This window comes from Manihot esculenta, chromosome 1 (assembly GCF_001659605.2).
Source record: "Manihot esculenta cultivar AM560-2 chromosome 1, M.esculenta_v8, whole genome shotgun sequence".
NCBI lineage: Eukaryota > Viridiplantae > Streptophyta > Magnoliopsida > Malpighiales > Euphorbiaceae > Manihot > Manihot esculenta.
In genome coordinates, this window is record NC_035161.2 from 37,255,347 (window position 1) to 37,272,400 (window position 17,054).

The window sequence follows — 17,054 nt, forward strand, 5'->3', positions numbered from 1 at the left end:
AGCAGAGTAATTATGTGATGACGTGGTTATTTTAAGTCAGTTAATAAAATTATTAAATTATTCTTTCAATTAATATGTTATTCTTTGTAAATTTATCTATAAAATCAACAGATGCAATGGTCACAATTATCTCAAAAATTACAGTCATCGAATTCAGCCAAGAAAGCGTAAATCTTATTGTTCAGAGTTACTGGCACAAGATCACTAGAGGAATTATAATATCCAATATTATATGCTTGTAAAAAATAGTTGACTATAATTAAATATGAAGTCCGAAAGCCAGGCATAATATAGGATAACTCAAGACAAAAACTAGTTTTGAGTTTAGAGAATTATTTGGTAGCGTATCCCACTCCAAACACCACTACAGTTCTACGGCCTTGTTCAACCGGCACAAGATTGCTAGCTGCTACGGTAAGACGGCCGCAGGTAAATTGAGCGAACAAATTTGCTGGAGGTAGTAAAATGTATCTATTTATTACATTATTTATAATTTCCTCTCACAAGTTAAGTTGACATGATGTCCTAGAATTCCAACTCTAAAAGGCACACGACGAAGGCAACGAATCCCGAGTGTCACCGTCCATTCAGGTTGATGTAATAATAGAGGATTATGGATTATTGGGGAAAGAAGGGAGGAAAAAAGGTTTTCTGATTCCAAAGCAAAGCGTAGATTAACGGGTAGTTGAGATTACAAGTATCCGAGGAGAAACTGAAAAAAATGTTATCAGTTGTTTATCTAAGTTAGTGCCAGCTAATAACAATTGTTAATATAGGCGTACATTAATTTATAATATTTTGAAATTCAATTGAATCGGCTCCTCGATATGAAAACTCAAAGCATAAATAATTAAATGATAAAAAAACATGGAGAGGTATATGGTTCCTGTCAATGTGATTTTGCTTCGGGTATCAGAAAATATGGAAGGATCTCCTGCCTTGGTAGTCAATGTTTGATTAATAAACTCAACTGAATATATGAAAAAAATATAATGGGTCACAATCCAAAATACAAATAGAGTATAACTGGAGCAAAGCAAAATAACAAATATGAGTGCTATATAGAAATCACTGCACAGCAACTCAAGTTCCGACATGCCACGAGTTTCTTTCTCTATGAGCCTCAAAAAGGCTAAAAGAAATTCGATTCTCACAATTCCGTACAGAAATTTTGTAATAATGTACACAGATCACCTAAAGGGAAAAATTTTGTGAAAGGTGTTTTAAGACATTGGGCACAATTCCAAACTCGGGCAAAAATAATATCAACCATTACAATACTGCCCTCAAGTAGAAGAATTGAAGCAAGATATTTTACTACCACTACCATGAGTAATAAGTTGATTCTCAGATGACAAAAGAAAAAATGGAGCTCTTACACGGCTTCGTTAACACTATCTGGATCCATTAACTTACAAATCCTGAGGGAAATTGTTGATCTGTCCTACTTCCAACATATCTTTGTTGTTCAGCTTGTAAGCTATCCTTATGCGCATCACAAGTGCTTTCTGGACACAAACATGAACTATGTAACCATCCATAACCATAGAACCAGCAAAAGCAATAAATAAGAAAAATGATTTTGGGAAACAAAATGAACTGAACTGATGAAGCAGCAGTGTACCTAACCAAAGAAACTTTCAATTATTTTATTGTTGCCAGAACACACATAATATGGCACAGTATTTAAGCAGCACACCAAAGATTCTTACTGCAGAGAATTTTATATTTATGGCTCAATATTTCAGAAAAAAGAAAAAGCAAGATAGAACAAGTCCCTGGCATCCATTTTCCTCTTTTGCTGACACTCAACCCTCACCGAGAATATTATATTCAAAGGAAGCTATTGGTTTTTCACAAATGGGATGCGCTCAAGTGAACTGAAAAGAAATATTTTGATTTTAAGAGAAGCATGACAGCAGAAGAGTCAACTCTAAATTTCAAATGATAAATAATTGGTAACCATGTCAATATGTTCATAATTTTCCCATACAGAGAAATAAGGTAATTAACAGTTACAAGAAAATTATATTATACTCTATCACGGTATATGATAGACCTATGTTATGAAATTCTCAAAGAATCCAGAAATTCATGTTCAATCAATGTTGCAAGTGTTTAACATATACCTTGCCATGTTGGCTGTTAGTTACTCTCAAGCTTTGTGTGACCAACCCATTACCATTTGCAGGTAATGTATTGCTGCTAGCAGGATCTAAGTGCAGCTGAAGAAACTGTAAATTGATAACAGAGAAATATCAGAATGACATGTTGAAAGAAACACAATTTTTCTGCACAAAAACTGGAGCAAGACGACCATTATTATTATCGTTGTTGTTGTTGTTATTGTTATTACTATTATTATTCTTATTATTTTGGTTGTCTCAAAAAGGGTGTGATATGCATAATCAATGAAATGGACTGTCAAACCACCAGTTTAAAATCACAGAACTTTCATTCACACGACAAGGTTAGAAGGTACTGATGTCCCCAATCCCCAAATCACGTGGAAAAGAAGGGTACAGAATGTAAATTCCTGCTATGAAAGATGGGACGTTCATTCAGAAGTAGATAGAGACATTATGAGGAAGTATGATAAAGAAAAAATGAATATTTAGTGAACCACCATTTAGTCTCACCTTTGGAACTGCTGCCTGGAAAACAAAATCTGTAAATGCATTAGATGACAAGTTTTCGAAAGTGGCCTGTATTATTGTTGTTTCTGGGTTCCCAGGTGGTTTTGAGAAGTTAAATGTTATCCTCATGTTGCTGCTCTCAAATGCAACTATAGATGGATAAACTGAACCATTATCCTCTGTTCAAGAAAATAATTTTGTCACGATTAGGATACTGAAAATGTAGCCAAACTGAATGCAAGAGAGACAGAACTTTACCAAGCTTTAAAGGGCTAAGAGCAAAGCCATCCAACAAATCCATCATTGGAGAAGCTCCAACAGAAGAATTTGCTTGCGCCGAAGGTAAAGATGAGAGTACATCTAATGTGGCAATTGGTTTTCGGTTATCTTGACTAGGTGATGACATGTCAGGTGTAGATGAATTGCTTTGTACAGGAGTAGATGTTCCAATGGACAAGAGATCCAATAGAACATCTGTGCCAGCTTTGGGAGCCTGGTTTATGCCTAAAAATGCAGAGAGAAATTACAATAAATACTTTTAGCATACTTATCAACAATGGAATATCAACATAAATTCTTAATAGAAAAACAGTACAAATTCTAAGCAAGCTCCTCATTCACCAAAAGAACATCTAAACCAATTAACATTTTCCCAAACTAAACAAGAAAATATATCTTCCTTCTTAAAAGGTTAATCAGGGGTAAGAGAATTAGTAAGTTAAAATAATAAATAAAAATAATAGATTGAGAGCAAACCAACAGAATTTAAGCCTGGAGAACCAATTTCTGAATGCTTTCACATCACAAAAAGCATCTGAAGTAATAACTTAGTTCTAAATTTAAACACCATTCAATACAAAAGAGTTGGAAAAATGTATCCCAAGCCCACAAAAAACAGTTTGAATCTGAATGGAAGTCAAGCTCTACACCGTTTTTAAGTTAAGGACTCTAAACTTGCCATTGACCCATACAATGGCGGCTAAAAATATCAAATTTCATCTTTTTATACAAATTTATCTCTGAATTATTATTAAAAGATCAAATAAGTCAAAGTAAGGTTAAATAGAATGATAAGAGCTTAGCTTACACTTTTAAATCTTGACAAGTGATAATTTTATTTGGCATTTTAACTATAGTTTAAGGGTAAATTTAGACCAAAAGATGAAATTTGATATTTTTGACCCCTGTTGTATAGTTTAGGAGCAAATTTAACCTTTTAGACTTTTTTAAATTTAAATAATCTAAGCTAGTATTGAACTCATATTTTCTAGATTTAAATTTGAATAATCCATGAAACTCATTAAATAATCTAACATTACTCATAAAACATTTTTTTTTTCTAAAAATTTAAAATTTATTTTTTCTAAATTTAAATAGTCTGATATATAATTCCAATTATATAAATAGATTAGCAACTAAGTGAAAAAGGAAAAGAATTATCACTTCTTAACAATAAAAAATGGTGTATAACATTAAATTAAATGATGAGTGAATAACTTAAAAAATAATTTAGGTAGAGACTTTAGAGTTGAAATCTTAAAAACGAAAAGCAAATTTTTTAATCAGAGAGGAACTAAATAATATAATATGCATAGCTAAAATCATATAAGCTAAATAATAAATATTAAAAACAGCTAACAATTTTCTTTTAAAAAAGAAGAAGATTAAAGAGTTTGATTTTATAAAATATGGGACATTTTAATTGAGTAATTTTGACATATGGATGAACTAGTGAATTTTTGAATATTACAGGGACCTAGTGGTAATTTTTCCTCATTTATCTATATTTTAACGAGAATTACCTAAATAACCCTAGATCATTTGAAAATTTTCCTCTATCCACATTCAACCAAAATTATAACCTCCAAACCTGCATGTAAGTTATGTTTAAGAATCTAAAATTACCTCTTAAGTTTTATTATAATAAGGTACAGTTTAAGTTTATAGATTTCCATAAATATCCATTATACTATAAAGTCAAGGAAAAGCTCAGTCAATTAGCATATGATCTTGGAAAATTTGATATTCAACCAAATAGGTATTCAACTGAATGTCATCTAGTATGTCTATAATGGCTACTGTGACAACAGAAACAGTGACCAAACAAACAAATAACATTCATTTCATACTCATCTGACCTGCGTTGGGCTTGTGAGCAGGGATAGACCGTTGATAAAGAAAATGCAGGCTCTCAGAAAGCAAAAAAGAAAATTGAGTATTGAAGATTTACATGATTTATGCCAGAAAAGATCCCAAACTAACCTGGTTGCGTGGAAGCAGGTGCTAAATCAACACCAAGAAGATCATGAAGAAAGTCGCCACCTGAAGAGCTTGGTGCAGGAGTATCCTCTGAAAGATCAAGTAAATCTACAAGAGGAGCTGCAGAGTGCTTAGCAACTCCATTTGGAAGATTAAGAGATGGCCCACCAGATGTTGAAACAGTTGCAGGCAAAGAACCAGCCCTCCTTCCACTGAAAGTAGCCTCATCCAAAACTGGCATTCTTTCAACCAATGCAGACCTGAATGACTCACCCATTAGCTTATGAATCTTGCTGCAATCATGGAAAACTTTTGAAGGAAAACAAGCTAATATAGTAAAAAATTTGACCATATACCTGATATTCTGATGCTTCTCAATAATAGAATTAAACTCGAGGGATCTTTGTTGCAATTCAAGCACAAGGCTTCCTTTGCATTGCATGATTATATCCTTGATCCTCCTAGAAAATGATTCAAGAAACAACACCATAAAGTTAGATAACAATCTTCCCACAAAAACCATTCAAAAGTACAACTTATATTCCATGTTACAAAAACGAATGACAAGTAATTGCACAATTAAGGATGTGTTTCAAAACATTGTACGATTTCTGTTTTTTATTTTTTCAAAACTAAAAGCAGCTTTTTGATCTTTATTATTCACTTCTTAGAAACTGTTTTCTAAAAATTAATTGTACAAAAATAAATTTATAAACTTTTATATAAAAATAAGTACTAAAATATTTTTTTGAAATATGACATTTAATAATAAAATTAGAATACAAATTTTACAAATAGCTGCACATAAAAATGAATTATAAATTATTTTACAAAGTATATGATATTATAATAAGGAAAAATCACTGTTTGGTCCATGTGTTACAAGAGAACTCATTGGATAGTTCCTTGATTTTGAAAAATATATTAAAATATCCATAAAATTTTTAAAAATATACTAGTTAGTCCATCCGTTAATTTTAGCAGTTGAGTATTGCAAAAAAAATTATTGTTTAATCCCTAGGATATAGAAAACTCAATAATTAGTCAATCAACTTTAAAAGATACATTAAAATATTTTTGAGATTTTAGAAAATATACTCCTTAATTCCTCTACAATTTCAGCTATTAAGTGTCGAAAGAGAGTTTTAAATGTCCAAAGAAATTAATTAGCAGATATTTTTATAAAACTGAGAGACCAACTGATAAATTTCTCCTACCACAGAAACTAAATAATAAAAAACTTAATGGCTAAACTAATAGAAAAATTAATTAATATTTTTTAATATCTCAAAGATACTTTAATATATTATTTAAAATCGAGAAATCAACTAATGAATTTTTTCATATTATAAGGACAACATAGTAAATTTCTCTTACAAAAGAATTCTAAATTTGCTCAATATGGAGAAAATAATTAGTAGATATTTTTACACAACTGATAGATCAACTAATGAGTTTTCTCATGCTAAAAGCACTAAATAGTAAAAAATTTAACAACTAAATCTAATAGAATGACTAATTAGTAAATTCTTTAAAATCTCAAGGATATTGTAATATCTTTTTAAAATTGAGAAGCTAATTAATGAGTTTTTCCATACTATAGGGATTAAATAGTAAATTTTTCTTATAATAATAAATAAAAATATATTTTATAAATTAATTGAATGAATATATATTTTTAAAAAAATAAATTTGATTGATGAAGATGAAATTTTAAAATCATTAATGATAATCAGATAAAAGTCGTAAAGAAAATTAATGGTTTGATAGAATATGTAACAAAAAAGAAAATCAATATTTGGTTTTTTTATTTGAAAAACGTTTTATAACTAGTAAAAATAAAAACACAACACTAACAACCAAATAAATAAAAAACGAAAAACAGAAAATCACAACAAAAGCAAACGCACTCTAAATTATCTATAAAGATTTACTATAATTAGAGACTCAAACTGAAAACATTGGAACTATCAAAATATTGTGTCAAGCAGTATTTTTTAAGAGACATCACAGAAGCAATTATCCATTATGTTTGAAAAATAATTGGAGCCTGCTACTTTATATACAAAATTATGATAAAAAGTTCCATTAGGAGTTTAGGACACCTATGGATACATATAATATCTATGTAGGTTTCTGCATACTTCAAGAAGCTTAAAAGAATAGAAAGGCCATTAGAAATAGTACATATAAAATTGCAGGAGGAATAGAAAATCAGCAAAGAAATAAACAAACAATATACCCAGAGCAAGATGGGAACCGAGAAGAGAGTTTCAATAAAGATATCAAAGCCATTGCTTTAGTAGTAAGATCAGAGGAATGACGCTTCATAGCATTCTCGACAACATCCACAGCATCAGACTCTGTCACCTGCTTAGAAATATTAAATTTAGCAGGCCATTAAACAAGGGTAAAGAGAGAACTTAGCAAGTACGTGCAGATCCTTGCCTACCATTTATTACATTTTACAACAGTTTTTTCCTCCTTTTTTTTCAAAGAGGCTATAAGCAAATTAACATGTCCAACCATTTAACTTTTGTTAACAACATTAAATGAAACAGCTATTGGACCAATTCACAAGCATTGAAGTGACTGCATTAGATAAAATATTTGATAAGTAATCAAACACAATGGCAAAGAACACTACGGTAACTCAATTCATTTATGGCAGATAAGGAATCAATGTTGTTATGTATCGCCATATTGAAGTTATGTAATGATTCAGAGAGAAAAGAACAGGAACAACTCAAATGTCACTAGTTGAGTGCTGAAACTTATTTTTCAACCTTTAGGTATGTTAGAAACAAACTTTCAAAAGTAATTATACACAATGAAGCATATCTATGGAATAAAACAGTACTCTTTGAATGTTTCAATATGTGAACATTAGCATGAGCTTGCCTCATTATCCTACGCCCTATGTTCTGAAATTTTGTGTCAGGTAAGAGAGAATGGAACAAATAAAGAAGAATTATTCATAATAGATTTTCTTTAAAAAGTTTGATCAGAAGCTCTTGCACTTGACAGCACATATGCTGACCTGTTAAAATACTTCCAGTACTCCAGTGGACATGGCTATACAAGCTGATGCATGGATACCATTATACTCACAGTTTTTATAGGATCCTCTATGTCGAGCACCCCAACATTGTTGACCAACAAGTCACCATATTCTCCAATGCACCATATTGCAACTCGAACAAGGGTTTCCTGATGAAAATATTTTTAACAAACCTTCAAAAAGAGTGATACAAATATCAAGCACATTTTTCCTTTATAAGAAAGCAACTTGAATAATCAAGATGATAGATTCGAACACACATAATACATCAAAAATAAAAGTTGAATACCTGTTCAGCTGATGTTTGAAATGCTCTGTACAATGCCCTGACTGTATATCCATGGAGATCAGAAGTATTGCTTATAACAACAATAACGGCATGCCACACTTCATCTTTTACAAAATTTCCAGCCTACTAAGCGTAGCATTCAGATTAGAATTTTATACAAAAAAAAGATAATATCATAAAAAATGCACACATCTAAATGATGGCATATAGATTGAGAGATTGGTCTACTATATACTCAACCTCTTTGTTTGGAGCTCATCATTCTTAATGATTGTTTTAGTTTTTTTTTTTTTTGCATATCTTTTATTCTCCACAAAATGCCTACATTTACAGGCTCCAAAGTTATTTGAGATCTATAATGCAGCAGCAGCACATTGAAGTTTTGTAATGCAACAATTAAGAGAGCTATAGCTGCATTTGAAACTGTCTGATGGAATGATTACAGAACAAAGAAACATGGAGAAGGATATTGAAGATCATGCCTTAAGCTAAATAGAGTACAATATAATCCTGTTCAAATTGATTCAAGAAAAAAACACCAATGCCCATTCTGGTATCTTGACTGAAATAACCATAGGTGGCATTTGCCATGGAAATAATATTTTTTTATTTTTCAATGATCCCTGAATATGGCTTTTATGCCAAGACGAAGATCATGCTAACATTGAAATGTCCCAAGACAAACTTAAAACATGTTGCTTATACTCTATAAAGAATTGATATTCAGATTTTTACCTCGGTAAGAACCTTGAGCATCTGATCAATATACCAAATTTTATCAGGGGAGAACCTAAAGCACCAAAAGCAGAAGTAAATATACCACACAAAAATCTCAGTGTAATAGTTCAAAAGGACTTAGTGGTCGACCAATCTTACTGAATCCAATTATATCCCCAACCTTTAAAGAGACATAGGAGGGCTCACAAAAGCAGGTTGGAATGTGACATAGAACAGAATCAATGTTTGACATCAGTAATAAAGAAAATAAATTCAATGGTCATCTCATCTCCTTCCCTGATTTGGCTGGAAATTGACCATTAAATTTTCCCCAAGGAAAAATATGAAAGAAAAATACAAAAATGATGATGGCCATCGGAAAGACTATTTTGAATTGCCTACCATCTCTAAATACTAAAAGAATAATTAGTTCTAAATATTGTTTGTTAAAAGAAAAAAGGTGGAACCAATGTTGCATTACAGCAGATGTGCGAAACCAATATTAATACAAATGACTAGGGAAAAAAGTACAAGTTATAACTGATGAAGGGTACAACTTACTTTTCAACAATGGAGCAAATTTTGGCAGTAAGATCTCCTTTAAATTCTTGATCACTTACTTCCAAATATTCAATTAGGTCTTTTGTCAAAGGCTTTACATTGCTTTCATTCACTAGAAGGTAAACAAGTCCAAGGGCTCTTTTACGAATTGAAGCATCTGAATCCTGAAAGGGAAAAAGGCCAAATCACAGGCTCTTCAGTTGTTCAGAGACTCACTTTTGCAGCAATTGTAAGAAAACTCGAATAAGAAATGAATGCATCAGGTTCAGCTAGTAACCCAACTGAAAACTAAAAATATCAACTGCCAAGATGTAAGAAGATAGATTGGCAGGAATGGAAAAATAATCATGAAAATAAAAGTAGAAAGAGCTAATAAGGAACAACAATATCAAAAGAAAAATAATACTTTTAGCCAAATTTAAATCCTCAGCACCTACTATTTCTCTAGAAAATAACAAATCATAATCCAACACCCATATCTAAAGAGCTAAATACCAGAAATTAATTCTATTAATCCAAATTTTAAATTGTTGGCAAAATTTCAAGGACATAAAGAGAGAATAGTAAAGAGCAATAATTCCAGAATCCAGATTTATCAGCTATCTTATGCAATATCGATGCAAAAACTACTCATGCAGTCATGCCTAATTTTGAATGGGTAAAATCTTATATTAATTAAACTCATTAAAATATTTGTATCCTTAAAACTCCATGCTAAAAAGTTTAAATCCATAAGACCCAAATTCAAAACCTACATCCACGTTTATTTCATAAGTTATACACATGGAGAATCCCTCGTTGTAAATATTGCATTCACTAGTCTATCAGTGACACATACAAAATTGAACAGAAGATAGAAGCAGTCCTAAACTCATTTCAGAATAACCCCTCAATCACTCTTTTCTATTTTCATTCCAGTAATTTAAGCAAAATATAACTTTGCAAGTACCTTCTGCGCCAACATGAACTGTGGCATAGGAAATAAAGGTTTTTGAGAGGCAATTTTTGTTCAAACATTTGACTTCATGTTTAATCATTACATCCTTTGGGGTTAGTGAAACACATGAATTTATAACGAATACTTCTATTGTTTTAGGATTTTTCACTTTTCCTTATAAGCACTAACTACAAAGGTAATGATTGGTAAAACCACACATACTTTAACGCATTCCAATATTGTTGCCCGATGCCTTTGCACTGCTTGAGCATCTACAGTAATGGCCTTCATCAGCATGTTCAATGCAACATATCTGAAACATTAAAAATATAAATATATTGTAAAGAAAGCCGATTATTAATAAAAAAAAACTTTTTTTGGACAAAACCTGATATTGTTGTCACGGTTCGACAAGAATCTTCCTAAGATATTAATAGCAAGCAGTCGTAAACCACCATTATCTTCGATGCTCATGATAGTTTCCACACATTCATATAAAATAGCATTCCCTGCATTTTTGTTTGACTCAGTTTTTGTTGCCACCTATGGAAAATGCCAAGTCAAAATAAAGAATGAAGGTCAACTTGTGATGCAAATGGCCTAAAGAAACAATGACTTAAGGAACTGTGCGCATTTGCAAACATACATAAGGTGATAATATAGTAATGAACAAAAGAAATACAGAATTCATCTGAAAATAAGGACGACATGAAAAAGATCCAGCATATCAATGAGAAAATTATTGCTAAAGGTTAGCCTGTTTAGATATTGGGCTTCACATCTTGATCAACTCATTTTTTTGGTCCAAAATTAATGGACACAAGCATGACATGATAGCCATCTAAATGGCTTAAGCCCAATAAATCAGATTGGTCAAACAAGTCATATAGCTAAGGTATGACTGATGATCAATGCTTCATGTAAGCTTAAGATCAGAACCTTTTGATAAAAGTAATTTTTCTTAGAGAAAATTCACTTCATATTCCCCATCAGTTAGATACTCAAACTCTAAGATCATCATCCACATGCTAAAAGTATATATTATAGCAGTAATTTTCTCCAAAACTAAGAATCCTACCACTATAAGTCAGAACTCGATCATAATTGAACATCACAAACTACTAACACTACCTGACAAGCAAGACTAGTCAAACATACAAATACAAGAATAAAAAAGAGCTCCACATTGAGCTCAGCAAGGATTCCTCCCAAAGTCAAATTACATGAGAAACACAAGCCTGAAAACCAAATAGCTCTGTCATATCCAGACACTTAGTTTCTCCAATCTAGTTTATTCTGAGGGGCTTCAGTAATTAGTTACTAGTCCAAATATATCCAAAAAGCTATATATTTTATTGAGAAGCATCAAAAAGAACAACTTAAAGTTGATAATATTATCTTCTTATATTATCTCTTACATTCTACTTAAAATTGATACATATAATCATAACCTAAGAAGAAATCCACGTCTTCAATAACTGGGATATTTCAAATAAACCAAACTCTTTCCAAACTGAAAGGATAAAAAAGACAGAAAGATACAAAAGATATAAGCCCACTAACCTGTGCAAGTATGTCATTCATAGCGTCACTAGCATCAGCATCCCCTTGGCCTAGCACGCGCAAAAGTTTAAGCAATCTGATATGGAGAAAAGGGTCTGTAATGCCAGCAATGTCATACTCAGGTGCATATGGACTGTTCACGACATCTTTTAGAGTTCTGACCAAACCTCCTGTGCATTTCTACATAATAATGATTTTAAAACTTGTCATAACTGGAGAAGAATAATGAGATAACCAAATGTTACACCAACAATTTCGATTCTTTTCAAAAAAAAAAAAAGCATACTTGCCATATTTAAACAGTAATATAATGAAGCCTTGTTCTCAAATGAGCACCAAAAAACGACCATTTCACCCAAAAAAATGCAAAATGTGTATTTGAATTTCAGCACTTCAACTATAATTCATGCCCCATTTGTAAACTATGGTTAACAGATTGTTAAGTAAAGCACTAATATCCAGTAACAAATAGATGGATCTCAAATAAAAGCATATACGTCCGCAACTTGCACAGAATCTATAGTCCTGAATTGTTCTGATCTCCTGAACTTAACCCAGATCCCAAAATAGAAGTTCTAAAAGATGGATGCTTGACGCATTTTCATACTAATGCATGCCAGTGATGGTTAGAACTTAAAAGAGGAGGCAGGTTCGGCGGCCGAACCTTGCTTCAGCGGCCGAACCTGGATCCTCCTGGGTGGCAAAACCAATTACCTTTCTGAAATATTCAAGAGCTTCTGGACTGACTTTACATAGATCTGTACAGAGTTGAACGCCTGTTATTAAAACTCCATGATGCTTTTCTTTAAGTAAGGAAGCAGCAGGATTTATGAAATTTTCGGCCAGATCAGGTACTTTCTTTATAATCCGTATGGAGCACAATGCAGCCTAGTTTCATTAGAAGCATTAATCAAATTAGAGAATCTTAAAATAAGGTTTCAAACCCAGAGAAGCAAAATTAGAAATAAGAATCAGAAGTACTCCACAAGTAAATTTGAGCAGCAAGCATTCTCATCAAGAAATTCTAGGAACTGGATTTTGAAACTTGTTTTTCTTACAAAAAAAAAAGTAAAAAAATAACATTAGCCGTTTATTTATCTTTCTTCTTCTTTTATTTCTTTTTTTTTTTGGGTGGGGAGGGAGGGAACATTTAATAGAACATCTATAACAACACATAATAGCCACTCCAAACCCCAGCCCTCCCTTCCGCCCCCCTCCCCAATCTTTTTGTGGTATTTGCCCACTGCTACTAAAAACACACACACACACACACAAAAAAAAAAAAAAATTTGCACAAAAGTTAAACTTGGAATTATGTTGCAAGGAACCCTAATAAAATTATTCAAAACACAAGCTCACCTTTTTCCGAACATGTGGATCCCGAAACTGCAGCAATCTTTCCACCTCTGGAGCAAGATCGCGAGCCATTTCTGCTGAACAAATATTTCCCAAAGCACAAAGAGCAAGCCCCACAATATACTGATTCGAGTGGTTGAGATCTCTGCAAATAAGTTAAGGCTGCTAAAGCCTATTGGTACACTTTAACTCCTTTGTTATTGAAAGAATACTGAACAAATGAAAAAAATCAACAAAAGTATATGGGCGGAAGACCTTGTAAATCAACAAATTAAGGGAAAAAAACATATATTCTATATTGGATACTGTTTTAATGAGTTTGTGACCAACATTAGAACTTCTTGTCTTTCATCAAGTAGTAGCATGAGGCCAAGATATCCTATTCTCTTCTCTGGAAATCCAGCTGATGCAATTAATTTCAGGCACTCCATTTGACCAAAATGTGTTGGATAACCAAGCATATGAATAAACATGAGCTTTGCCAAGTTGCGGTGTCTATAATCTTGATCATTTTCATTAATTGCAGCACGAATAGCAGCACACTCTTTTCGTACAACAGCACGTTCCTCTGCAGCAGTTTTGCAAGCACGTATTGCCCGAATCATGTCCCTGCACAGGAATACAGAATGTCAAACTTTACAGTTAGGTCTATCATCCTTATTTAAGGAAAGGAATAATTCATTAAGTTGCTTCAATCATTAGGAAAAATTATAACCAGAAGTCTCCAGATCACAGAAAATATGAATAAAAACAACCCCCCTAACATTAATATGGCAAAGCAAGGAATCATATTGTCTATAAGTTGCAAAGCCTACTGGCTTAAAATGTAGATTACATTTTTCGGTGAAAAGAATCATAAGCATGACAATTCATAATCATTGATAGCCCATAAGTTGATGGACTGGAAAAGAAAATGTTAAAACCGTCTACAAAGCACAATAATGTATCTCTTTTGCAAAATGTTTTCAAGAAAGTATAACATTCTATTGTCAGAAGACATGAGCAATAGGCTTAGCTTTTAAGCAATATCAGCCTAAAGTTCTCGATGTACTTTGCCAAAGCAACCTTGAATTAGCAATGGAAAATGCTTTCCTGCTAATGCCAACTTGCATTGTGAACCTTTGGCACAGATCTATAAAACCAAATTTGGAATAGGAAAGGCTTCCTTCACTATATTTGTAGAATATGCAGGTTCACCAAGAACCTTCTTGCTTAGACTATGCATGTTTTCCAGTATTCCCATTGGAAGTCATAAATTATAGCCAAAACTTCAATATGTTATTTTTATGGCAGCAGAAATGATTTGAGAAGGCACTTCTGAGGCATGCTTAGAAGTCAAACAGCCTAAATCCTGAAAAGGCAGCCACAGAAAATGTGCATGCTCTAGAAGAAGTATCATGCTTATTCTGTTCTAAACTTGCACATGTACATGGATGATACAGGTGCCTCGCTCAATTGGATAAATGCTCTAGGTTACATCATAACTGCTAAACATTACAGCACACGAGTAAAATTTTTCCCACTTTCTTTTTGTTACTTCTATTCATGCTGTGGTATGTTAAAGTTACTGAATCTAGTGTGAGATTTAAATTTATAATATCTGTAAAATCAATCTAGAATGCCTCCAATATAACAAAAATACATGTTATGAACTTCTGTCATTTAAATCACATTATTCCTTATAATTATATAAAATTGGTGAGGCTTATGACTTAAAATTTAGCACCTGGCCTCAAGCACAATAAATAGTCATACTAAACCTTGATATTTAAAAATAAATGCAGAGAAAGAATGTCATAAAGCAAAATAATGCAAGAGTTGTAAACCAAGTAGAAACCACTTCCTCTTTTACGCTTTATTTGTAGATTTAGTGAAGCGGTTCTTCTTTTCTGTTAAGGGTGCGAGAAATTTTCATAATCCACATCTAAGTTACAGTTACATGGATCTATGCAATATTCTAATTCAGAAGTTGCCAGCATGAATTACCCTCCACGGGATGCATCATCCTCTTTTCTAGCATGAGCAGCATTAAAAAGTAATAGGCTACATTTTCAATGAGAAGCTCGAAATAGCTAAATAGAAAAATGGTAGAGAGATCCAAGCAATATATTGGCACTCCCGCACAATTAAAATGTCTTTAGATACTAATAAAAACTCTAGTCCTCACGAATAATATGTAAATTATTTCAGCAAAACGTTTAAAGCAAGGAGATTTCCACATTTCACTACAACTAAATAAAACCAGCTCAAAGCTAATCAATTCTATACGTTGGAAAGAAAACGCGCATTGACTATCAAAAAGCTGCATACTCCAGCTACCAGACCAAATTATGAAAGAAAACGCACAAAGAAGGCTGCAGATCAATCCAAATCAAATTGTAAATGAGTTTCGCTTAAGAAATTCAATTAAAACCAGAAAGCACAGCTCGAGCTCCAACAAGGTTGGTTAACGCCAAAATTATATATAACAAGAAAAAAAAATGCTTACATGATCTAATGAAATTGCAAGAGTAAGATTGCTAACTCACCTTAGACGCGTACCGGACGAGAAGGGATTCATGATTGGGTCCGTTTTGAATTTCTCCGGCGAGCTCAATCAGATCCAAATGAGAGATTACAAACCGAGACGATCTATATCCCCCTGATTCAGCAATCAAAACGGATGGACCCGAACTCAATATTCGAAGATCCGAATAGGTTAATTCATGATCTGGGAGAGAAAAGAGAATGATATAGATATTTGGATCTGAAAACAGAAAAAAAGAGAGTGCCCTTGTTTCTTTTCACCTGTGTGTGTTTCGCACTTCGTCTTCACAGAGAAATGAAAACATGAAGAAGGGAAACCAAAAAAAAAAAAAAAATCTGCTGCATCACAGTGATTGATTACCTGCAGGTGATGTGAAATTGATAACTCCAATATTTTGATTGCAGCAATTGACGTGAATCGTGTGAGCTGTTTAAATGTCACATGCTGAAACATGATTTAATTTGTCTTTTATATATGGGAAGCTCACAGGCGGTGATTGGAGGCAATTTTACTTAATAAGGGTTTTCTATTACAGATTTACTGTCAATTTCCCATTTTCCGTAGATGGGGTTAATAAACATTTTAAATAAAACCGCCACTGGCCTTTTTTTTCAGAAAAATATTTAATTTTATCAACTTCATGCGATACGAAGATTGCACATCAATGCCTCGCAAATATTCTAGTGACTAGTTAACATATAATTTGTGAGTTATAAATTTAGTCTGGTGGTTGCTTATTTTTAAAAACAAATATATATTTTTTTGTTGCATTGAATTAATGAGTAACCAATCAATCTATATAACTCTTTATGAAAAACAATTTAAATTTAAAAAACATTTTTAACGAGATAATTTGTTTTATATTATTTAATTTTATTAATAAATTATATATATAGAAATTTTAATAAAAATTTCAAAGAATGTCAAGCCTCCACATTTTTCCTCCCTGGATAGCCAGCTTCTCTACCATTACATGTCTTATGAACTCGTCTGTTTCAGCCAACTTATCAATTGGTAGCATTGAGAATCCCTACACTTCATCCTGAAACTCATTCATACTCTATATAATTTTCTTAAGTTTCCAGCTTCTCATCACTATCAATATGCTTCAATTCAATTTTAGCTAAACGAGTGTCTACCTCACTAAA

General features: G+C 32.4%; 1 protein-coding gene across 2 annotated transcripts; it reads right to left on the bottom strand.

The window, feature by feature from the left end:
• Positions 1-1,042: 1,042 nt before the first annotated feature.
• Positions 1,043-16,211, bottom strand: LOC110610714 (AP-1 complex subunit gamma-2). 2 transcript variants are annotated; one of them, XM_021750769.2, is made up of 18 exons: positions 15,908-16,210; positions 13,686-13,988; positions 13,383-13,524; positions 12,738-12,911; positions 12,024-12,203; positions 10,849-11,003; positions 10,683-10,773; positions 9,524-9,687; positions 8,981-9,035; positions 8,246-8,368; positions 8,007-8,105; positions 7,138-7,265; positions 5,252-5,356; positions 4,899-5,155; positions 2,895-3,140; positions 2,640-2,815; positions 2,130-2,234; positions 1,043-1,508 (listed from the first exon to the last, which is right to left on the bottom strand). In XM_021750769.2, the coding sequence occupies exons 1-18, from the start codon at positions 15,937-15,939 to the stop codon at positions 1,413-1,415; spliced, it is 2,631 nt and encodes an 876-aa protein (XP_021606461.1). In that variant the 5' UTR covers positions 15,940-16,210; the 3' UTR covers positions 1,043-1,412. The 2 variants fall into 2 exon arrangements, 1 of the variants encoding a protein (XP_021606461.1); XR_006352252.1 differs by lacking the exon at positions 2,640-2,815 and having other exon boundaries at positions 15,908-16,211.
• Between the last annotated feature and the right edge of the window lie 843 nt (positions 16,212-17,054).

Bases quoted from the DNA above. Each gene is read 5' to 3' on its own strand.
- LOC110610714 (XM_021750769.2), bottom strand. From the start codon at position 15,939: ATGAATCCCTTCTCGTCCGGTACGCGTCTAAG. The intron at 5,357-7,137 runs GTATATTGTTTG...ATCATTTTCTAG, and splicing joins CGGTTCCCATCTTGCTCTGG to GAGGATCAAGGATATAATCA. The intron at 3,141-4,898 runs GTTAGTTTGGGA...CTGCATTTTTAG, and splicing joins ACCTGCTTCCACGCAACCAG to GCATAAACCAGGCTCCCAAA.